Raw genomic sequence first — 22,941 nt, 5'->3', positions numbered from 1 at the left:
ACATTGGCTGGCGCAGGGTCCGACGTCCGTGGTCCCAGGGCCGATCGGAGCACTCTAAATTTGGACACCGAATTGATGGTTCGATTTGAATACGCCAAATCTGACTCGCTTCATACGTTTTCTTTCTTTCCCTTAGATTTCTTCCTTGATCCAACTTTTACAACTCGAACAATGAGGATCAGCCAAAAGATCCAGCAGTCCGCAAAGGAGGACAAGGTCTGGTGGTCCTTTGAATACTTTCCACCTAGAACAGCCCAGGTATTCATTATCTCCTCGTCGTCGGGGTAATCGGCTTTAACCTCTTCATCGTCGCAGGGCCTCCAAAATCTTCTGGATCGTATAGAGCGTATGCGAGCTCTGGGTCCCGAATTCATAGACATTACCTGGTACGTGCTGCTCTTTTTTACCAGCGATTGGTGCTGATATGTCCAATTCGGCAGGAATGCTGGCGGTAGAACCTCAGACCTCACCTCTGAGATGGTCAAAACATGCCAGGGCTTGATTGGAATAGAGACCTGCATGCACTTGACATGCACCAATATGCCCCGCGAAAAGGTCGACACTGCTCTCAAGGTATGCCTTTACCCTGCCTTCCTCGTGTACCGCTGAACTCTGTGCCACCACCAAAGGAAGCGAAAGAGCACGGCTGTCGCAACATCCTCGCCCTACGTGGCGACCCCCCCATGGGAAAAGACGAGTGGGAGGCTGTTGAAGGTGGTTTCGTCCACGGTATCGATCTGGTGAGGCACATCCGCAAGCACTATGGCGATTACTTCGACATCGCCGTCCCTGGTTTCCCTCAACACATGCTCCTTCCCCCAGAAGAACGCGACAACGAAATTCGCTGGCTCAAGGAAAAGATTGACGAGGGTGTCAATTTTATCTTCACCCAGATGTTCTTCGACGTCGATATCTTCATCAGCTGGGTCAAGGCCGTCCGTGCTGCTGGTATCACCATCCCCATCGTCCCCGGTATCATGCCCATTCAAACCTGGAACGGATTCATCAAAGCCACCAACCTCGCCTCGACCAAGATCCCCCAGTTCTTCCTCGACGCTTTGGAGCCTGTCAAGAGTGACGACGAAAAGGTCAGAGAAGTCGGCACCAAACTCGTCGCCGATATGTGCAGGAAGATCCTCGACTCCGGCCTAGGCATTCGGGGTTTGCATTTCTACACCATGAATTTGGAGAAGGGCACAAGGATGCTGCTGGAGGAGCTAAACCTTGTTCCCCGGATCGAGACCATCAAACCACTCCCATGGAGGCAGTGCCTCACTCCCAACAGACGTAATGAGACCATTCGACCAATTTTCTGGGCCAACCGCACCAAATCCTACATTTCCAGAACTGAAAACTGGGATGAATACCCTAACGGTCGTTTCGGTGATTCTAGATCCCCAGCTTATGGAGAAATTGATGGATATGGTACTGCGATCAAGCAAACGGTAAGCAGATTTTCTACTGTTCATTTCACAATACCAGATCTAACTTGTCAATAGAAAGAGAACGCGTTGAAACTCTGGGGTTATCCCACAACTCTGGAGGAGGTCTCTGTACTCTTTGCCAAGTTCTGCAAGGGCGAGTTGGATGCACTGCCATGGTCGGATTCGGCACCGTCGAAGGAAACCTCCATCATCGCGACTCAATTGGCGAAGATGAACGAGCTTGGGTTCCTCACGATCAACTCTCAACCCGCCGTCAACGGTGCACGCAGCGATGACAAGATTTTCGGTTGGGGCCCTAGCAATGGCTACGTTTACCAGAAGGTGTGTGCTGATCTCTTCTCTCGAATCACTCCACCTGATACCTCCGTCTTCACTAGGCATACCTCGAGTTCTTTGTCGACCCCGCTCTTCTCCAGTTGCTCCTCAAGCACTTGGAGCGCGACACCAACATAACTTATCATGTTATTAATAAACGCGGCGATCTGCAGACCAACACGCACTCGGAAGGACCGAACGCTGTGACATGGGGTGTCTTCCCTGGGAAGGAGATCATCCAGCCTACCATCGTCGAGGCTATCAGTTTCATGGCTTGGAAGGTCCGTTTCCCCCTTTATCATCCCTATCCCATTCCTTGTTGACACACCTTGTTACAATAGGACGAGGCCTACGAACTTGGTGCACAATGGGCCCGACTCTACGAGCACGACTCGCCTTCGCAGAAGCTGATCCTCAACCTCATGGAAAACTACGCCCTCGTCAATGTTGTGCATAACGATTTCCACAACCCCGATGCCATTTTCGAGCCTTTCTGGAAAGCTGGCGCCGAATGGACTGCGTTGAAAAAGGCTGAACAGGGCGATGCGGCTCCTTCCGCCCCCGTCGCTAACGGCGTGGTGAACGGGCACTAATCCTGTTCTTTCTGTTCGCGCGTCGTCTTTTTTGTTACCACTTGATCCTTTGTTCGGGATCAAGGAAGTCCTACACTACACCATTCTTTTTATATTCCGTTTTGTCTTGTAATTTTAAGCAACCATATCTTTCTCCGGTATACCAGTTGACGATAACTCTTTAGCTTTTGCCTATGTATTGTTTATTCTTCCCTTCTTGCGTTCTTCGTTTCCTCTTTCCTCGTGGCGCCTCCGTCACTCGATATCAGTTCGGGTTCAACCCCCGCTTTTCACTGATATCTTTTTAGCATGTTTTCTTTTTTTATCCGGATCCTCTCGACCCATCTGCATTGTCCCATCGTCGCAACAACTAGCTTTCAATATCCCAGCACATCCATTCGCATCATCAATAACACTCACGACACCAACAACTACGCATTCAATGTATATCCCCCCTCGCATACAATCTCACTGCATCAACTGCATTTTTTTTGTACTTTTCTGCGTCATGTGGCATAGTCAGGACTCTTATTACTAGGATTGAATCGAATTTCGATTTGGTTTGGTTCAGGATGTGGGGCGAGACTGTAATGAGCCACGACGAACTCGTCTATTCAAGTTGGTTTAAACGATATGGGATCAAGAGTTTGGACAGGTTTGATTATACAGTGGGTTAGAAGGATTAGACGTGGGGTAGATAGAAACAGAGCCAAGTTGGTATCATCAAATCGACGGGACAGAGAGAACATCCCCACGGCATCATTCGCTCTTCCCGTCGTAGCAGAAGGGACAAGCAGGAGGGAATGCATGCAGGTATACTATGCCAATGCACATACACAATCAAACGGGAAAAGGTCAGAAAGAATTGTTACAACAGCGTAGTAGAACCAAATAGTCAGAGAATAGAAAGATAAAAGGCTGCATTAAATGTCAGCAAAGAAAAAGTCTGTACTCGCTGGTGGCTGTCCAGTAGGAAGGTTGTTCGGTATCTCCACCATCTCGCCCGACAAGTCTGCAACAAAAGTCGGCGTCAGGAGAAGGGCATGGCTTTGAAAAGGGGTTTGAGACGTACCAAGTAGCTTGATCTTCAACCCAATCTCGGTCAAAGCATGAACAAACCCAGCTGTCTCCTTGGACGCCACATGTCCGCCGTCCCTCCTCAACATGTTCAACCCATCTGTCCAATCTGCCCACCTCGACTGATCAGGCGCAATTTGATCAGCCATCGAGCCTTCGTGAGCACTGAGAAGGGAGAACGACAAGGGCGATGGCTGTGTACTCCCACCAGGGACATCTGTGTCGCGTATAATCCCAGGAGGAGCACAACAGGTTCCAGTCGCTATTTCGTTGATCATGGATACGTCAATGCGGTCAGGCAGGTCTTCGAGCCCGTTGCGAACTGGGAACTTGACGGCGCTGTCGACGTAATGCAAGTATTTGAGGGCATTATCCTGTCAAGTGAGGGGGAGTTGTAAGTCTGGTCCGATGAAGAGACGCAGGTGTATGACACACCAGGCGCATAAACCGCCATGGACGGGCAGGTTTCCTCATGGCTTCTCGTGGTGTTCCTGCGGGCACGGCATTGACGAACCATGCTCCCTGCAGAAGACATTGTATGCGTTGCTCCCGTACGAATTCATACGACTCCTTGTATAGTTTGGCCCGAAGATTCCTGGAGGAATGTCAAAAGAAGGACATCAAGATACGACACATGCCATACCTAACAGGAACCTTGCTCAGAAGGTCATCCTCCTGCTCGAGCTCCTCCATCTGGCGGTCCCGAACTTTCTGATACTCGCTGTTGAAATCAGCCTCTACCTCATGCCACTGCCGTGCGTTCTCGCTTCTGAGCGCTACCTTTACCCTGCAAGAAACGATGTGAACAGGTTGATTGATACACGAACACGAGTCACATAATGTACTTACTGGCTTCGCACCAGCGCAACAACCCTGACAAAATCCTCCGTGGCCGCACCACTCTCAGCCCACATCCGGATAAAGAAATGGGTAGCCAACGAATGGACCTTCTGGAAATCAAGGAAAAACGGTTGGAAAGTCGTCGAGGTTGAATCTATCACACAGGAATGAGGTGGAACAGGTCACTAGGGGCTTTTATGAGAGGATGTGGAATAGGGTACATACAGCCTGGTGCAAAAATAGCCCAGTGCTCTGACAGGAGCTCGACCACCTCGTTCGATGCTCGAGCAATTGGGCATCGCTTCTCAATTGGTCGGCTGAGTTGCTCAAGAAGAAGCTGTTGAAACAGACAGATATCAGGAGTCCAGCTCCAGATTTGCTGTTGCGAAACAGAGGGTACACACCATCGAGAAGTCAGCGCCCCCACTGCTTACGAACTTGCGCTGTAAAAAAAGACAAGCACAGGGAACAACCTGTGAGAAGGACAACGCCGTTCATGGGACGATGAAACATACCAGGCATTCAAGTCCGAGGACGCCCACGTCCCGGAATTCCTCAGCAACGTCCTCAGTTTCGAAGCCCAGCCTCCTCCATTTCAGAGGATACCCTTCTTCGTCAAATTCCTCTTGTAGCTTCGAGGCCTCCCATATTTCCTCCAGAGCGTCATAATGGTCTGCGCATAGGTCGGGGTCGACGGGCGTCGTCTTCTTTCTGTGGGTGACACGGACGATGTTGGCTTGGAAATCAAGAATGCAGGAGATGAGATCTTCCAGTTCGTGAAGGGACATCAGGCGCTGAGAGGGTCGGAGCAATTGGTAAGTGAAATTTAGCAGTGTAGGCAAAGGAGACGTACGACAACGGCTTTCCTGACGTTCAGTCTCTCCAATTCATTGATAAATTCATCCCATCTGGCATCACTCGCATGAGAGAGCAACGAATTGATCAACATCATGCTATCGGGGACAAGTCAATTCAACAGGTATAGCAGCACACGGCTGATACTGACCTATGCTGTGTCATGACCGTGTCTGCACTTCCCAGTCGATTGACCACGGTCTCGAGGAAGTTCTTCTCCTTACGCATCTGCTCGAAAACGACGCTGAAGCCGTACCGGTACACTGAGCCCGGGGGGATGGTCGGGGGATTGCGGCTCGAGCTGGCCAGCGTTCCAGGGGCACTGGATGGGTCCGCCTCTACCAACTTCTTGAGGATGGCTGTCGCAGGACGGCACACATTGAGGGGAGACTGAGATGACGAGAGAATGCGGACGACTCGGAGGATGAACTCATCGTCGAGGGTGGACCAGCCGTATTCGAATTCCATCAGGTTTTGCAACGAAGTCAGAGCATACTGTTGGGGTGTAGAAGTTACGCGTCTGAGGGGACGGGTAGGAAAAGGACACGTACTGCAAGGGTATTCCCACTGGCCGTCTCGATGACTCTGACGAGGTAGCTGAGACCATTGTTATTCAGGAATTCATTGGCGAATTGTTCCTCCTGGGATCGTTGAGTACTCTCTGAACTGGTATCGGCTGGACAAGCCGTACCTTCATATACTTCTGCAGCGAGAATACCGTCAACCTTAGGTCCGTACTATCATCGTTGTTCCACTCCCTCAGCTTTTCAGCTATGACCTTTGCCTCCCTCGCTGGCGCATGGACAAACCTAGAGAACAAGGGGTAAGCGTGAATGTTCCCGACCCAAAAAGTAAAGACGATGACCGACTTCAAATCGACCTTGTTTTGGATCTTCCGTCTCAAGTTTTCATTGGTGACTAGCTCTCCAGAATGGTCTCTCAAAGCAAAGTGGGACGGGGGTTCCGCAATCTTCAAGCTGCCACAGAGCTGCTTGACTACATCCTCGACAGTAAGGGTTGGGTCTATTCGTGCCCGGACGGTAACCCCGTCTAGGGTAAGGACGTTGTTAGTTGGCACCAAAGCTGGGCGTGTTCCATTGGTCCCATGGCTCGACATTTTCCGGATTTACTGTGGATAGGGATACAGTTAAGAAAGAGAAAGGATAACGGGTATTTATTTGGGCCGGTGTGTATACGTAGGGTCATGGATTCGGGAGCGACGCTGAAATGAAACTTACGTTGCAAGTTCTGAATGAATGGGTTCCTGGAACACAATGTTCAGTTAGCCTCGACGTCAATACAGTCGGAATAGAATAGAATCAGTTATGCGAAATTGGCGCCATTTGAACCACAATCCGAAGACTGTTGCTCATCCGACTGACGTGCAAATATAAAACGAATCTCATCCTTTCGCGCAACAAAAGAATGTTTGCTCACCGTACGTGTCAGTTGCGCAAGAATCGTTGGCGAAAGGGCGCTGGGGGTCGTCAAGGGCGTTCTATGAAAAATAAAGGCAGGTTATATAGCAGCGGCGGCGGTGGTCCCGGTTCGGTTTGGCACAAGTCGAAACCTTGATCGACGAGAGGGAATGCTATCGAGGACGGGTTGTAGCGTGCATGAAACTGATTAACAGCAAAAACCGAGATTTGTACCAGCTCGATGCTGTACCGCCGCCAAACAAGCCGTCTTCCAGTCGTTTTTTCGTCCAATCGTCGTGGGATATTTATTCCAAATATGGCTCCACCGCCAAGCACGGCAGAAGCCTTTGAGATCTGAATGAATACGATTCCCCGAACAACAAAACGTGGACTCAAAGTCAACGGTCAAGGTCCGAAATAAAGAGATATGACGCTATACATTGCTTTCTGTGAAATGATATAAAACAAGAGACTGTTGACAACCCTCAAACTTCCCACTCCATCTATCAACCCACAACCGTCTTGACCAGTTCGTTTCACCCCTAACAATGGATGCTCTCTCCAGCGAGTGGCGATCAGGAGTGCGATATGCCAAAGGGGACAGAGTAGCATTCAAAATCGGGGATACAATCGGTGCAGCAGCGTTTGAATGCATCAGGCAACGTGCGTGTCTCATCCACCCATCGTTCTCAATGGCACAACTGAGGGGAGACTCTCACCAGATATCAGCAACTATGGCAATCAGGTGTGGTCCCGACGTTGCTGTGCCCCGCTACCCGTTATTCCTAACTACTACCGCTCGCTCCATCTCAGCCTGTCGCAATGGGAAACGAATTCTGGGAACACTATCCAAGAGGATTTCCAAGAGCCGCCCCAGCCCCCACCACCATCAACCAGCGCACTGTTACGGGTGCCACTTAAAGCTGAAAGAACGCGGGGGTTGGAACGCTGGCCTGGGACGATCGTCGGATTCGATGACATCATCGTTTGGTCCAGGACCTTTGGCATTCGCATAGCATTGGGATCTTTTCATCACTCTATACCTGGGACGTTTATCAAAGGGAAACGTCAGGACATTATTTATACCATAGGTCAAGGTTCGGGACATTACACACCTCTAGTACTGTATGGCAACTTAACCCGGAAGACCGAGGAATACCATACCTCTGAACAACCATTGAGAGGAACAATGGCACCGGCGCTCAAAAGATTTCTATCAATTCATTTCCTCTGATCAAAGAACCGGTCGAAAAGAGTGACTTCTCCAGAGCCGTCACCTCTATTAAAAACATAAGGCAACGGATCAGCTCGAAATCACTTCCTCGACGAAAAGGAGAGGTCCTTACACGATCAATTGATGTTCTCCTTTAAATCGGTCCCCCAAAGAAAACGTGGCTACATCTGAATTGACTTGGGCCACAACGGTACCATTTGAAATATCCCCGGCGGAAACCAGCGGATCCCAGAGTCTGACACAGCCTATAAAACAGCCAGAACAATTTCAGCCTTTATCATATCATCCTGAGTGAAACAAGGTGTACCATCATTGCCCCCGGAAACAAGGCCCAGTCGACTTGTTCGAAGAGATTGAACCCAGTCGAGCTTTGTGACCCCACACGGCTTGTACGACGGTTGGTGGTTGTTCACAGCGTCCTGGTGACGGTGACGATATAGTGGCCCGCGTCCCAGGAACCGATAATCATAGACATGGACCATATTGTCGTATCGACCCAGCGCAAGATAAATCCCATCAGGACTAAAACTGATATCGTTAATCCCAACTTCCTGGCCTCCTTCCACCGCCTGGGGTTCGAGGTCGATCTTTGTCTGAGCCTTTCCATCTTTACGCCGGATGTCGTAAAGCCGAAGGATGCCAGAAGAAGGTCCTGGTTTGGTGCACAATGCCAAGAAGTCTCCTATTAAAGGAGACGGAAAAGTTAGCGGGATCCCGGGTGAAGTAACAGTGGGAGATTCGAACCAGTGGGGTGCATGGCCATCTCATCTCCCGCCTCCGAGGCACTGAGGGAGGAAGGACGCTCCATCCTCTCAATGTCTGCAAATTTATGAAAACCGATGTAGTGGTCCCCAGCCTCAGTGTCCTCGTCCTCGGGTTCTGACGAGGCGAAGATGTAACCTGAGGTCGAGTCGACACCAAATCGTATAGACCCCACGATATGCCGCCTCGACAAATTATTCGGAACAATTCGCAATTTGTCGAAGCTCCTCTTGTGATTGACTGTAATGCCCTGGAAGACGTACACATCTCTGATACACCAAAGTCAGAGAATGACGGACGGCTACCAGAAAGAGATTACCTCTCTCCAACAGCCAGGATTGATGACCCGGGTTTGAAGGCTAGTTCATGAGGCACCCCTTGGAATTCCTTCACTGCGAACTAGAGTGAGCCCGAAAGTTTCAGATGTGGGTAAGAAACTCACGGATGAAACTTCGTGAGTAGACCGGGAATACGGATGAGCTGCCAGACGTGCGATTACACACTCTGACATTCTTATCCAGGCCCGATGAAACGAATGCGGTACTGCACCGCCAACCTGTTAGAATGTAAACCGGGCGAATCGACAATAGTACATACCCTGTGGGATCATACTTGACATCGTTGACAGCGTAATACTTTGTTTGATCATTGGCTTCGTAGCTGGTTTAAGGAGGTGAAATGGGCTAAGGAAAGCGCGACTCACAGAACTCCCGCTGGTGTCCTTCTGGATCCTGTATTCTGGCCGGTGGTTTGGCGCCCATATTCCAAGTAATCAAGGATCCGGATCGGTTGTAGGGGTCCATGCGCTCTAGAGAATGAATACCATGTCAGTAGAGGGGTCGTAGAAGAGAACAGTGTCCCTTACCATTTTCAAAGTCAATGCCACCACCAGTACAAGCCGAAGCAACGACAGCCCAGCCCTCCTTTTGGGCAATGCGGGTGATGGCTAGAAAACGAATTTAACGAACGGGAAATCGTTATTCAGACAACGTTCACTCACATCCAGGAGACTTCTTAAACGAAGATGTCATTTTCAAGTCGATGAGGTCGAGGTCTTCCTCTAAGCAACTCCTTGTCGTAACTCCATGCACTCGGAGAGGACGCTGAGGACTCTTGTAATCACTCCTCGTATTATTAGCGTACCGCAGCTTTGTAGGGACGTGAGTGAAAGGAACGACATCGGCGACTCCTCACGACATACCATGTTCCATACGTAGTCCATCGAGGGGGTTGAAACGGGCTTCCACCAGCCCGGAGTGATCTTGGGGCGTTTTTTCGATAGCTTCAGCCTGGTTGGTTCCTCTGTTTCATCTTGGGTGTTCACATTGCTTCGTACATCGAGGGTCTGCGCATGTGACCTCTTCACCGGCTTCCACTAGCAACATAGTTAGACATTGGTTCCCCATCTTGTCGTGTAAGCGCTCACAATTGCCTCGTCATGGGGATCGATGAATCCTTCATCGTCAGAAACAGATGGGGATCGAGTCCGGGGTGGCGGGCTCGCTGTCATGCCTTCTGAAGGCGTTCGCAAAGTCACGGACGTGTTCAACCTCGAGGTGACTGCGGAGGAGGGCGTGCTGGAACCATCTTCTCGCTTTACTTTGAGTTTCTATGTAAAGATTGTAAGCGATGGCCTTATGTGCTGGTTTTTGTTAGATTAAGAGCGCACCTTGGTCTGCCGCAAAAGCTCATCCACCACCTCCTCGTCGTCACTGCTATCTAGAATGTCGATGATTTCCGCGGAAGGCGGGGGTGGCGCCGTCCTCTTCCGTTTGGCAACCGGTGCTGAGATAGATACTGGACCAAAGCTTGAAACATTTACACCCCCACCAAAAGCATCGTGTGCTAGCTTCTGCTTCTTGTTGGGCGAGATGACAGACGCCGAAACTGTAGTTGTCGCTCTGCTGGGTCCAGCAGGTTGGTTTAGGGTCTGTCGCTTCCTAACGTTTATCGTCGACGGTGGACCTGGCACAGTTCGTGCTTGTGCTTGCGCCTGTGCTGCAGCTGCAGCTGCTCGGGCCGCAGCTTTGGAGTTGGGAACCGCTGGGGGTGGTACAAGTCGAGCCATCCTGTGTCCAGTGATCTGAATTTCGTCGTCACCATCGCTAGTCAGATCAACGATATCCATTCCCATTGTGTTGCGCGCCATGTCGAGTCACTTCTTCTCCAACGCGCCGGCAAAGCAGAGAGAAGGTGCAGAGACGGTGGTTAAAGACAGGAAGTTACTTCCAGCGGCACCATCTTGGCGCTATCAACACCGAAACACGCTCCACCCTTTTCCCACGCCCCTATCTGGCCCTCCCCGGAGGCCACGAGTATCATGTATACCAATAGAATATACGAGTCCAGTGCTATTCTACATCAAATACTGTAGCGTGTGTTAGTCTCCTCCTTTAGCCCGAGCTACCATATCATCCAAACTAATGGCGCGGAAGTCTTCACTTTCCATTGCCACCCCGCCAGGCTTAGGCGCCCAAACGGCATCGTCCGAAATGTACACCAATAAACCATGTTTGCCATCCGCGGTGGCGCTGACCCGGTACAGCGGCATCCTCGACCTCTCGTGCGCACGGCCAGCTGGGATAAACAACAAGTTGTGGTCGGCGGCGTACTCCTCGACAATGGACCGGAAGGTGATTTCTTGAGTGCGTGACGATGGTACGACAGTCTTCTTTGGAGCTTCTTTGAGAGGAGCAGGAGTCGACGCGGCGGCAAGTTCGGCCTTGTAGTCGGGGCGAGGCAAACGAGTTGGCGCATCTGGCCCAAGTTCGATGGCCTTGTTCATTAACTGCAAACCTCTTGTGAAACCTCGGCTGATGCCAGGATAGTTCCGTATCGACTCGGGGAAGATATCCTTCCAAAATTGATACCACTGCGCCACCTCTTCGAAGTTGACCTTGGGCTGAACAAGCCAGATGTGAAGAACATCCAACCACTTGGGGAAGAACTCGGTTTCCAGGATTTGAGAAAAGATGGAAGATCGGATGAGGGGGGCCCATTCGAGAACTCGCTGGAGTGGTTCCATGTTCTGAGCGCGAGGGTTGACCTTGAAGTCGTTGCGCAATGTCGCGCCGAGCTTGGGGACAACGTACTTCAACATCAAGGTATCCCAATCACCTTTCTTGAAGACCTGGAGGGCGCCGTCAGTCGCCAGAAACAGCCCATCCCAAAGTAAGCTTACATTTTGCCAGGCTTGTAGGTCAGCAGGCTGCGAATCTCCGACATTCCAGTTCTTCAATAGGCTTTTAACCTTCCTCCTTGCGTCGTCTAGCAAGGCGTCCATTCGCAGGCCAATGTGGGGTAGCCAGGGGAATACAATAGAATGTAGCGACACATTGGAGCGTTTGGGATTCCAATCGGCTACAGCCTTTTGTACTTTGGGTAAAAATAGCTGATCCAGCATATTGTCCCGAATGAACTGCGGCAGCAACGAAGACCACGATTCGTACAGCTTGACCGCAGGTTGTGGTGACTCGGCCGACCATTCATTATTGACGATCGTCCGGACTTTTGGTAACCAGACGTTCCACAATAGACTCTCGAACGGGGTCATTGGTTGCTCCCTGAGGAATGTGGTAAGCGCCAGGCTATATAATTGCAAAAGATACAAACACTTACTCGACCTGTGTGCTAGCCACGGTTTTGGCCCCGTACACATCCACAGCGGTTGATGTTACAGCGTTGCCTGTATTGATCTTGAGTGCCCGTCGCCAATCTTTGAATACTGTCAGGAATGTAGCGGGGTCTTCTAGTGGATTCCAAGTGGATACCAGGCGGCGGAGCAGAGGTGCGATGGCGGCAACTACGACCTCATCAAGGCGGTACGTATCGTACTCTTTAGAATATTGGTCTACGAGCCGACGAACCAAGGGTGAAAATGGTTCCAGTGACACTTCGTAAAGAGACGAGAGTTCCTTGGATAGAACTTGCATCTCGTTTGCGACCAACTGGATCTGCTGGAGCCTTGAGATCACTGGAGAAGAACGTATGAGCATTGTGTGATACACACCAGAAGATGAAGGCGTACATTCAGCGTCATCGTCGACTTTCTTCCGCAGACGAGCGTCTTCTGCCTGGACGAAGCGCTTGCGTTCTTGCAACGCCTTGGCTTCACGAGCGAGACCGTCCAAATCACTCTTACACGCGTCTGCAATCAATTTGATATTGTGCCTGACTTCAGGTATCCTTGTAGGATCGTTCGAAGGGGCCCAGGGATTCAAGGTAACCTCGGACAAGGAAGACACTTCCCGTGGCTACCACCCAACGTCAGAAATAACGGTACTTAGAGGGGGAATAGGATACGTACCACAGCACCTGTGGCGTCAATAATCTGGCCAATTCCTGCCGGTTGAGCCTGCTCTCCGACTTCCTCCAGAATCTGCTCGTAAGTCTTGTGTTGCACCTTGGTTTTGACCTTCTTCGGCTTTTTCCATGCTTCGGCCCTCTTCTCCTGTGCCTCTTTCGCCTTCTTCTTCAATTTGCGAACCGTCTTGTCCTCTTCTTCGTCTTCACTGACAACCTCACCCCTTCGTTTGGCCTCCCGCTTCGACTGTTCCGTCTTTTCCTTGAATCCACGAAACGCGATACCCATCTTCTGTGGCCGCAATTTACTCTCGATGGGTGTAACGATACCCTCCCCTTCTGCACCTAAACCTGTACCAGCTTGCCAGCCCATCTTGGCGAGCATGCGAGCACCGAATGATCCTTGCAGCTTGTTGAAGTGAGCCCGTTCCTCAGCCGATAGAGTAGCAGGGGCAGCCGCTGGCGTTGTCGACCGTCCAAAGCGTTGGGTTCGTGCTCCGAATGCGCTGGGTAGGTCTGGCGTAGACCGAGCTGAGAGCTCGGGGGATGACTCCTTGCTGTCTTCGACTTCTTCCACTGTGGTCGCCTTGGGCCCGATACCTCCTTTCGAGAATCCGGTCTCATTGCTAGACGGTTTCGAGGTACCTGCACTCATAAAGGCAGCATAGGCTCCCAACCCACTTCTCGCTGCACCCAGCCCTCCACGCGACCCACCAATACCACTCTTCGATGAACCTATCCCTCCTTTCGAGGCACCAAGACCAAAGGACGATTGTTCTTCATGGCTCGATGGTTTGAATGAGCCAATTCCCCCGAAACGCGGTCGTTCGGCCTCTTCTTCCCCATCGTCAGGCACAGGTGCCTCAGGTCTAGCGCCATCGGACTGGCCGCCGGGTCTTCCTCCGTCGGAGGCATTCTCATCCGAGCTGTCTGCATCTACCATTTTCTCGTCCTCGTCTTCCTCTTCGTCCTGACTGCTGTCACCTACATCGTCGACATCCATGGCCTTGTCCAGATCCACCTTTTTGTCACTCGATACGAATGCAGGTGCTTTAGTCCAGTCACTCCGCTTCCCCTTTGCCCCTCCTCGTTTATTCCTCGGTCCTTCATCCTCGCTATCGTCCCCAAACACTCCGTAGATGGCGTCCTCTTTGGCATTCTTCTTCCTCCGCTTGTGTTTGTAGGGATTTTCGAATAGGGCGCGCTCCTCCCTCATGTCTGGATCATTCGTGTCGAAATCGTCAAAATCGTAGTCTTCATTGTTTGAAGAGTCTGAGTCGTCGCCGTCGTCCAGAACGCGTTTACGGCGTGCCATGCCGCGAACTGACAAAAGAATGAAGAGATAGTGAGGTGAAGGTGACTCGCTGAGTGCATTGAGGGCAACAGTTGATGGGTCTCCAAAGGTTCTCACGCGTCCAAAACGAGTAATTGCATCCATCCACGGCGCCTCCTCTGATTGCGTCCTCATCGTTGGCCATGCACATATGGCCTGGCCTTTCTGAAAACTGTCCACATGCTATGGACGGCAGGTTCCTGGGTGTTATCGATTGAGCTAGGAACATGCAACTGTGGGCAGACATCGGACGGACTCAGATGTGTGCAAAAACCCCATCAGTGGAAACAATTAGGCGTGCCGAAATTCATGACAGAACTTCTTGCACTTCCGGAATGCCAAAGCGGCATCAGACTGTTCGAGTATCTTCGCATCCACGCTCTTATTGTTCCTGGCACCGTGACAGACCGCCCAGTCAACTTGCCCTGCGTTGGCATCAGGGCCCGCATAATTTAAATACGACAGTCGGGCCTATAGATTCCTTCAACAGCCCATCCCTCCCTCTCCCACACCGCCATGGCTGCTCGACGACTCCTGGGCCTCGCGTTGCTGTGCATCTCTGTCGTTGTAGCTCAAGAAGAAGAAGAAGCAGGTCCTCTCCCTAGCTCATGGCCTCATGACTATCCTGGCAAGCCTTCGGGCGACTATAGTCCAGCGTGGCAAAACTGTGAGCAAAAACAATCGCGCCTTTTTCTACGAGACTAACCCTTGTGCAATGCAGACTTCCGGGTCCAAAACCCAGTCCCTGGGGTGCCATTCCCGCTCTCTCGCAGCTACGCTGGCAATCTGCCCGTACAGAGAGAAGGTCACCCTAATAATACGCTCTTCTTCTGGGGCTTCGAGCAGAGTCCGGGTTCCTTGACCGCACGACCGAAGCGCTCCAACAACAAACCTTGGACTATCTGGCTTAACGGAGGCCCAGGTTCCTCCAGTCTTTATGGCTTCTTTTTCGAGGCAAGTGGATTCTGTCACTCCTGCTTCGGGGAACATAACCGTGACCATAACAACTGACCAATGTTTAGAACGGCCCCATAAGAATTCAATCGGACGGCTCTTTGGTCAAGAACCGACATAGTTGGGACAAGCTATCTGACATGTTCTGGATCGACCAGCCAGTGTTAGTATATTACATGGCTCCTACCGAGTACGCCAACTGAAATGAACTACGACAGTGGCGTTGGTTATTCAACAGCTGACGCTGATGGATACGGTATGCTACTAACGCCTCTCTGGCTGTCTCTTTCAACCGCTAATTCCGGGTGCGTTTTTTAGTTCCAGACCAGGACCAAATCGGCCGTGATTTCGTGAGTGACACAGAGCTTTTTTTCGCGCCCTTCACAGAGGTTCTAATTCTCTCCGTAGATTGGTTTCCTCGGTAATCTAGTCAAAGTTTTCCCGGCCCTTAAGACGCGTCCTTTGGTCCTCGCAGGTGAAAGTTATGCGGGGATGTACATTGTAAGAATCTATCATCATAGGTCTCGAGATGCAGTCATTGACTTTTTATGTTAATCAGCCATATATCCTCAAGACATACTTCGCCACTCCCAACCCACCTGTGCAAGTCAGCAAGATCCTTATTGGTGATGGAACCATTACATCCGGCCAGGTCTCCAACCTTCTCCCAACCGTAAGCACGCGGACTACATTCCACATGATACTCATCTGACCCCATAAACAATAGTTGAGCGTGGTTGAAACCTTCCCGCAACTGATTGGCTACGACCCCGAAGTCTATCTTTACCTCAAAGAACAGTGCGTGATGCACCCACAAAGTGGTTGTTTAACCCACCGACACCTGTTACAGGCATGAACTGTGCGGTTATAACATCGAACTCCATTACCCGGAGACCGGCGTCCTTCCAGACATTCCGTTGATTCAACCTAGAGATCGCGAAATTCCCTACTACGCCTCGATGACGCACCATCACAAGACATTCTTCACAGCTCTTAAACGCCGCCACCTCGAAGAGTCCAGCCGCCTACAAAAGCGCGACCGTGAGATTCGCCGCGAAGCGTGGAAGAGGGACCTCTCCGAGCGTGTTAACGGTACCATCGATCCTTGGGTGAGTAGATTATTGACTTTTGTTTTGTCGACGGAGGATGCCTGACGCGTCGTATAGTATGGTTGCTTCACCTGGGACTTTGTGTTCGACTATGCCCTCAACTACACTTATCCGTGGAGTACGTTCCACACTCTCGCCGTCGTGGCAGTATGAACTGACATTTCATTCCTTCCAGATGAAATTGAGGATATGGATGTAAGTTCACCCTGTCTTTCATGACTGCCAATGTATTCTGACCGCCCTTTCAGGTTTACGATGTCCCTAATGCTCTCAGCCCTCCACCTGAAACTGACGCTAGCCCATTTTTGAATGGTTGGTCAGAATCCATTCTCCCGTTTCCGCAACTGCTAATCGGCCTGCCCTTTAGATCCTGCTGTCCGAGCTGCACTTCACGCTCCCGCTAGCAAAGATTGGGCACTTCACTTCCCATTCCCTTTCGGTTCCTTAGGCAGTAAGTCTCCTCATCCACGTCATAATTCCAGCGGATGCTAACTGCTCTTTTTGCAGGAATCGATCCCAGTAAGTATCTCGAACAGATTCTGGAAATTCAGTAACTCAGTTTATGCTCTTTTCCTTCGCCTCGTAGGCCCCTTGTAAGTCTATCCGCCATATGCATTTCCTGTTCACCGCTGACCCCATCCCCAATTTAGCCCCATCAACTTCATGACAGAACTTGCCACGAACGCCACAGCTCAAGACATCCGGATAGTCCTGGTTTCAGGAAACAACGATTTCCTTCTTCCTCATCTCGGAACAGAGCGTACGCCACGTTCGCATTGCCTGTCGTTTTCTATTACTGACTTCTTATTGCCAGTGGCCATTCAAAACACGACGTTTGGCGGAATTCAAGGATTCACGAGGAAACCCGCCACTCCCTGGACCGATGACGAAGGCAAGTTCGCCGGAATCGTCCATCAAGAGAGAGGGTGGACATATGCCCTGTTCTACGGTGCAGGGCATCTCATCCCTGCAAACGCTCCTAAAGCAGTGCGTGTCCTATGTCTTTCCCACCTGACGTCTTACTTACCTCCCAACTTTCCCTCCTCTAGGCATACAAATTCTTCCGAGAATTCGTCCTCGGAAGCAACTCACTAGGCAAGGTGATCCAGACGCCTGGTGGTGGAAGCGGTGTCATCGGTGGAAGCGACCCCGCTTTGGAAGGGAAGAACCTCCCTGCTGGGCCTGAAATTTACATGGGCGAGGGCGCCACGCAGTCAACTCATGTCTGGCCTGAAGCAACAAGGGCGGCATGGCAGTCGTTTATCCTCACGGAGACGGCTACCACGCCCGCTGCCGCCCCTACATCGACTAGCTCGAGTAGAGTTCGTCCTACCCGGCGTCGGTAGACCTTGAAGGTTGGCTATTTCCAAGCCATTTCCGCTCTCGATGTTTCGTAGATGTTCTCATCCGACACGCCGTGCCCTTGCTGCTTTTCACGACCATTTTCATGTCGATGATATTTCTTCACGCCTTTACGTTGTCCTCACGCAAAAGCTCGTCTCTCGTGTTCTGTTCAACGTCATTCAATACCCTTCCACGATACCCATCACGACGTATCTAATAACTTTATACCTTATTTCTCTACCTTTTTGTTGGGGGCCTTTTCGAGACGACTCATTTACGACCCGCTTCGTACACCACACTTTATGACGCCCTGTTGTACAATTCACCCACCGCTCTCGAGTCCTCTTGCTCTTTAAATGCTTTCCGCACCATGTACGAATATCTGTACTTTTACGACGCTGGTCGAGGAACTTTGGTTTTTTCACGTTGGTCTGTAACACTTTAAAGCTGTACATAGCAACTTGTAGTACGCGTGTAGTAGATTGACCTTTGAACGAGTACTTATCACTTTCGCTGTTTATGTGGACCTTAGATATCAGATATCTGTCCAACTGCCAGGTCCGTTGGGGGTGCTGTACGGATAGTTGGCTTCCCACTATAGCTTCGTGAAGTCGTAGAAATCGTAGAAATGACCACCACCCCGGACTGCGCAGCCAGTCAAAGGATGGAGATGAATGATATATCGATACTATTTATGACAATCCTGACGTGGTAGTCGGAAAGGTTCGAATGCTATGAACCTGTCAAGAATCCGCAGAGAAAGGAAGGCTCCGCAGGCTTTAGACACGTTCCTGCTTCTCCGTCGCAACACCATGAATACGCCATAGTTCGTAGACATTCCAGTGCCCACTGTCGTCTCGTTTCAAGATGGAAAATTCGAAATCTTCCTCTGTGAACTCGCCCACTGAGATGGAACTGTAGGCGTCCATAACAGCGCCGTACTCCATGGTCCAGTAATCCCGAGAAAAGAATGACCTCAAATTGGAGTATAGAAGCGCCGGATCGACGGAGCGGGCTGCGTTCGTGCAGAGCGATTGGAGGTCGTGTTCATCGTGGCCGCCAGCTCCCATTAGACCTCGCGGTAGCCGTCGAATGATGATCTCAGAGTCTCGGAAATGATATTTAATGCGGAGAAGGCATTCTCCAAGGAAGAACGGAGCGAGCGTTGACCGCACAAGGACAGCGATGGCCGACAGGACGAGAATCCGTTGGGTTGCGATGGAGGCAGTATGTAGGGAGATCGGGTAAGGCTCATAAAGGTCATGCAGGATGGTGAGGGCGACCAAGGCTGATAGTACGATGGCGATGACGGTGTTTACGACCAATGCCCGGTAGAATACAGTGCTACGTAGAATGTCAGACTCGCCATTGCCAGAAAGCTGAGACTTGGTACCGTTTGATACGTGCTGTCCAGTCTGGTGACAAACCCGTCTTGGGTATTATTGTCATGTTTGTTGAAGAATTGGGCAAGCTCGCCGTGGACCAGAGCCCGCTTGCAGTCCTTAATGGACGGCATTATGGTAAGCCAGCCAGCCCAGCTGGGTAGATGGAAGTAAAGAGTGAAAGAATGGGTAATGACACGGTTTATCAAATAAGGTCGGCATTGTATTGACCGTGTTTGTGATCCTTTGCTTGGCCTGCCCGACCGCGACCATCATCCGCTCAACCATCGTCCAGCGCCAACCTACGCAATCGGCGAGATGGTCTACCACAATCTCAAAGGTTAGTCAATACACAGTACAGATATTTGTATTCAGAGACTGACGGTACCGATTAGCGCTCATCAAGGGAATCAGGGGATGCAAGGTCATTCATTGCCCGTATTGTCGTCGCCATCGTGGTCGTAATCTCATTGATTTCTTGTCCTGTAGACCGTGGCAGATGAGCGGGCTCTCATCCAGCAAGAATCTGCAGCTATCCGGGCTTCTTTCCGTGAAGAAGACTCGTACCAAAGACACAACAATGTCGCGAAACTCCTCTATATCCACATGCTTGGTTCGCCAGCGCATTTCGGACAGATAGAATGCCTCAAATTGGTCGCGAGTCCCAGGTTCTCAGACAAGAGGTTAGGGTATCTCGGTATCATGTTGCTGTTGGACGAGAACCAGGAGGTCTTGACGTTGGTCACCAACTCTTTGAAAAAGTGCGCTCTCCTGGATCTACTCCTCGTGGCTGTTGTCCAACACTACATTTCCCAGCGATATGAACCATTCCAATATGTATGCAGTTGGATTGGCCCTTTGCACCTTCGCAAATATCGCATCTGAAGAGATGTCTCGAGATTTAGCCAACGAAATCGAAAAGCTGTTGGGATCGAGCAATACATACATCAGGAAAAAGGTTCGTCGCGTCTTCAGTTATGCGTTCCTTCCTAACCGTGGAATAGTCTGCGCTTTGTGCACTGAGAGTCGTCAAGAAAGTGCCAGACATTGCCGACCACTTTATCAGCAAAGCCAAGAGCCTCTTGACCGATCGAAATCATGGCGTCCTCCTTACAGCAATCACTCTTGTCACGGAGCTGTGTGCTATCGACGAAAACAATCTCAACGAATTCAGAAGCGTATGTAAGATTTCTGTTCCCGCAGCATCCTACGTCTGACGCCCTTTAGGCCGTTCCCCTTCTCGTCCGCAACCTTAAATCTCTGGTTACGACTGGATACAGTCCAGAGCACGATGTGTCTGGGATAACAGATCCGTTCTTGCAAGTGAAGATCCTAAGATTACTGCGTATCCTTGGAAAGGGTGACGCGCAGGCAAGCGAGACCATGAACGACATTTTGGCACAGGTAATCAACTTCCATCCCTTCAAACATTCCCTAGTTGACAGCGTATCCCAGGTGGCCACGAATACAGACGGTTCGAAAAACGTCGGCAACTCGATCCTTTACGAAACTGTCTTGACCGTCCTCGATATTGAAGCGGATACTGGTTTGCGAGTTATGGCTATCAACATCTTGGGTAAATTCTTGACCAACAGGGATAACAACATTCGGTAAGTGTTTTCAAAGATCGTCTCTCTTACCCCTCCCTTATCAAACCTCAGTTATGTCGCATTGAACACGCTGAACAAGGTCGTGACAATGGATACGAACGCCGTACAACGACATTGCAACACGATCCTCGACTGTCTCCGGGATGGCGATATCTCGATCCGTCGGCGTGCCCTGGAACTGTCATATGCCCTCATCAACGAGACCAATGTTCGTATTTTAGTCCGGGAGCTCCTTGTCTTCCTCGAAGTTGCAGACGACGAGTTCAAGTACGGAATGACGACCCAAATATCCCTTGCCGCAGAGCGATTTGCTCCCAACAAACGGTGGCATATCGATACCGTGCTTCGAACTTTGAAACTGGTCGGTTCTTCTTGCCAACGCTGCTTGGAAATCACTTAACAGTAAAAATTAGGCTGGAAATTTCGTTCGAGAGGAAATTCTGTCTGCATTCATCCGCTTAGTTGCACACACTCCAGAGCTCCAGGCCTACACTGCCTCGAAGTTGTACCTTGCTCTGAAAGCTGATATCTCTCAAGAGTCCCTTACCCTTGCAGCGACTTGGATCCTTGGAGAATACAGTGACATCCTTCTTGAAGGTGGTGTCATCGTTGATGAACAGACGACGCAGCCTGTACGTTTTCAACGCGTTACCGAGTGTCTTGGTCCACGACTGACATTTCAATAGGTCAAGGACTCAGAACTTATCGATCTCCTTATCTCCTGCCTGGATTCGCCTTACTCCAACTACCTCATCCGTCAATTCGTTCTGGCCGCATTGACGAAGATCTCTGCTCGCGCCACGACCTCTCGACCCGAACAAGACCGTGTCGCAGAACTCCTCGCCAAATATACCACCAGCCCTGAACTGGAGCTGCAACAGCGAGCTGTAGAATTTGCTAGTTTGTTCACTTTGGGAGAGATGCGAAGCGGAGTCCTGGAACAGATGCCTGCTCCCGAGTTGAAAGCTACTGTCATGGGCGTGGGTGCGTGTATATTATGCTGTTGCCTTCGGGAGATGTGAGATTGACCGTTCTTGTAGTCAGCGAGAAGAAACCTGTGGGATCAACGAAGGCTACCGAGGTACGTCCTCTGGATGGTGTGGGCGTGTGCTCAAGTGGCTAACATAACCCAGGGCGACCTTTTGGGCGACGACATCGCCGCCACACCCACAATCGCCAACGGGCAAACAGGCGCTTCAGCCCAATCCAACCAAGACCTCCTTGCTGAAATCTTCGGTTCATCATCTACTCCAGCCGCGCCATCGACAAGCACCTCGCCGCCTCCCCCCCAGAAACAGGGCATCCAAGACATCCTTGGTCTCTTTGACTCAACGCCGTCGACCGGTCCACCTGCCACCCCCTCCGTACCGCCCTCTTTCCCTCCAACTCCTGCGACTGCGACTGCCGCTCCTCCATCATCTGCCTTTAACCTCGTCAGCGCTCAAGCACCCGCTACTCCTTCTGCGCCCAAGCTAACAGCATATACCGCGTACGAAAAGAACGGCTTGAAGATTACGCTGACGCCTCAGACTTCGCCTACGAAGCCTGGCATTGTGATGATCCTCGCGCGGTTCCAGGTAACTGGTGGATCTGCAGCTACCGGTATCACTTTCCAGGCTGCTGTTCCAAAGGTATGTCCTTGGTCTTTGCCAAACATCTTTTCGTCCGGTTCTAACATGTCTGTGCACAGTCCCAACAACTGCAGATGTTGCCCATGTCGAACTCGACGGTAAACCCTGGCGCAACGGAGACTCAACAAATGCGTGTAGCCGCACCTGTGGGGGTGAGTACTTCAGCTTTCCCTGTCGATGAAAACACCGACAGAATCCTTCACCCGAATAGAGCGCCGTGCGACTGCGTCTACGAATCGGATACACTGTCGACGGAACACCCTACCAAGAACAGGTCGATTTCTCCGGGTTCCCGGCCGGTTTGACATCAGGATCTTCGTAAATTGTACATGCATAATCGGCTTCTTTGTCTTATTACTTCTACTGCGCTTGACGCGGACGACGTCATTCTTTGTCGTAGATGATCTCTTTTTTTTTTTTCTTTTGTAGCCTAAATGTTTACTACCACATTTTATTTTATTGGGGGCTGTACATTTCTTGTCGAGATCACCAGTATGGAATCCATCGACAGTGGAGAGGAAACGAACTGCTGGCTGTCCACTATGCTCGGCAGGACTCCTGCAAATTGAAGGTTGCCGTTTCCCCTGTCAACTTGACGGATTCGACTGATCTGCATTCCCTAACTTATAGTTGCAATCACGCAGCATGTGAACAACACACTGGTAACTCTCTCAATGGTACGCAGCGAACAAAAGCAAATAGCAAATGCAATTCCAGGATCAACAAGCGCTCATAGAGTTGGATGAATAAGCGCCGAC

The 22,941-nt window shown here is 50.8% G+C and overlaps 8 protein-coding genes across 8 annotated transcripts; 4 read left to right on the top strand and 4 right to left on the bottom strand.

The window, feature by feature from the left end:
- Nucleotides 1-171: 171 nt before the first annotated feature.
- On the top strand, nt 172-2,353 carry CC1G_00920 (methylenetetrahydrofolate reductase; the record flags this gene model as incomplete). The annotated part of the gene is made up of 7 exons (XM_001831321.2): nt 172-258; nt 316-386; nt 441-573; nt 630-1,445; nt 1,500-1,766; nt 1,823-2,041; nt 2,102-2,353. The coding sequence occupies 7 exons, from the start codon at nt 172-174 to the stop codon at nt 2,351-2,353; spliced, it is 1,845 nt and encodes a 614-aa protein (XP_001831373.2).
- Nucleotides 2,354-2,920: 567 nt separating this feature from the next.
- CC1G_00919 (hypothetical protein) lies at nt 2,921-6,221 on the bottom strand (the record flags this gene model as incomplete). Its single annotated transcript, XM_001831320.2, has 12 exons — nt 2,921-3,344; nt 3,405-3,783; nt 3,845-4,004; nt 4,053-4,196; nt 4,259-4,403; nt 4,475-4,586; nt 4,654-4,692; nt 4,765-5,043; nt 5,103-5,202; nt 5,256-5,599; nt 5,656-5,745; nt 5,796-6,221. 12 exons carry the CDS (start codon nt 6,219-6,221, stop codon nt 3,256-3,258), a joined length of 2,307 nt encoding a protein of 768 aa, XP_001831372.2. The 3' UTR covers nt 2,921-3,255.
- Nucleotides 6,222-7,070: 849 nt separating this feature from the next.
- Nucleotides 7,071-7,443, top strand: CC1G_14833 (hypothetical protein; the record flags this gene model as incomplete). Its single annotated transcript, XM_002910808.1, has 3 exons — nt 7,071-7,185; nt 7,245-7,267; nt 7,336-7,443. 3 exons carry the CDS (start codon nt 7,071-7,073, stop codon nt 7,441-7,443), a joined length of 246 nt encoding a protein of 81 aa, XP_002910854.1.
- A 558-nt stretch (nt 7,444-8,001) lies between these two features.
- Nucleotides 8,002-10,667, bottom strand: CC1G_00918 (hypothetical protein; the record flags this gene model as incomplete). The annotated part of the gene is made up of 11 exons (XM_001831319.2): nt 8,002-8,438; nt 8,501-8,787; nt 8,838-8,910; nt 8,961-9,061; nt 9,116-9,170; nt 9,222-9,326; nt 9,384-9,464; nt 9,519-9,666; nt 9,720-9,893; nt 9,945-10,127; nt 10,188-10,667. The coding sequence occupies 11 exons, from the start codon at nt 10,665-10,667 to the stop codon at nt 8,002-8,004; spliced, it is 2,124 nt and encodes a 707-aa protein (XP_001831371.2).
- Nucleotides 10,668-10,898: 231 nt separating this feature from the next.
- On the bottom strand, nt 10,899-14,298 carry CC1G_00917 (Sip1/TFIP11 interacting protein; the record flags this gene model as incomplete). The annotated part of the gene is made up of 6 exons (XM_001831318.2): nt 10,899-11,648; nt 11,700-12,081; nt 12,137-12,491; nt 12,546-12,771; nt 12,825-14,143; nt 14,232-14,298. 6 exons carry the CDS (start codon nt 14,296-14,298, stop codon nt 10,899-10,901), a joined length of 3,099 nt encoding a protein of 1,032 aa, XP_001831370.2.
- Nucleotides 14,299-14,669: 371 nt separating this feature from the next.
- On the top strand, nt 14,670-17,562 carry CC1G_00916 (hypothetical protein; the record flags this gene model as incomplete). The annotated part of the gene is made up of 18 exons (XM_001831317.2): nt 14,670-14,820; nt 14,875-14,945; nt 15,176-15,270; nt 15,326-15,363; nt 15,426-15,457; nt 15,516-15,608; nt 15,667-15,780; nt 15,835-15,905; nt 15,958-16,216; nt 16,274-16,334; nt 16,392-16,411; nt 16,465-16,528; nt 16,584-16,667; nt 16,724-16,735; nt 16,803-16,809; nt 16,867-16,976; nt 17,031-17,203; nt 17,266-17,562. The coding sequence occupies 18 exons, from the start codon at nt 14,670-14,672 to the stop codon at nt 17,560-17,562; spliced, it is 1,752 nt and encodes a 583-aa protein (XP_001831369.2).
- A 619-nt stretch (nt 17,563-18,181) lies between these two features.
- Nucleotides 18,182-19,089, bottom strand: CC1G_00915 (hypothetical protein). The gene is made up of 2 exons (XM_001831316.2): nt 18,954-19,089; nt 18,182-18,904 (listed from the first exon to the last, which is right to left on the bottom strand). Exons 1-2 carry the CDS (start codon nt 19,007-19,009, stop codon nt 18,340-18,342), a joined length of 621 nt encoding a protein of 206 aa, XP_001831368.2. The 5' UTR covers nt 19,010-19,089; the 3' UTR covers nt 18,182-18,339.
- A 171-nt stretch (nt 19,090-19,260) lies between these two features.
- On the top strand, nt 19,261-22,505 carry CC1G_00914 (gamma-adaptin; the record flags this gene model as incomplete). Its single annotated transcript, XM_001831315.1, has 14 exons — nt 19,261-19,282; nt 19,338-19,366; nt 19,432-19,703; nt 19,759-19,900; nt 19,947-20,120; nt 20,170-20,346; nt 20,398-20,552; nt 20,604-20,913; nt 20,966-21,184; nt 21,239-21,536; nt 21,593-21,633; nt 21,686-22,183; nt 22,243-22,335; nt 22,395-22,505. The coding sequence occupies 14 exons, from the start codon at nt 19,261-19,263 to the stop codon at nt 22,503-22,505; spliced, it is 2,541 nt and encodes an 846-aa protein (XP_001831367.1).
- Nucleotides 22,506-22,941: the final 436 nt, after the last annotated feature.

Source organism: Coprinopsis cinerea, assembly GCF_000182895.1.
Source record: "Coprinopsis cinerea okayama7#130 chromosome 7 map unlocalized cont3.7, whole genome shotgun sequence".
Lineage (NCBI taxonomy): Eukaryota > Fungi > Basidiomycota > Agaricomycetes > Agaricales > Psathyrellaceae > Coprinopsis > Coprinopsis cinerea.
The sequence above is the reverse complement of the archived record's forward strand: the minus strand, read 5'-3'. Positions and strand labels throughout refer to the sequence as shown.

Bases quoted from the DNA above. Each gene is read 5' to 3' on its own strand.
- CC1G_00915 (XM_001831316.2), bottom strand. From the start codon at position 19,009: ATGACAATAATACCCAAGACGGGTTTGTCACCAGACTGGACAGCACGT. The intron at 18,905-18,953 runs GTACCAAGTCTC...CATTCTACGTAG, and splicing joins TGGACAGCACGTATCAAACG to CACTGTATTCTACCGGGCAT.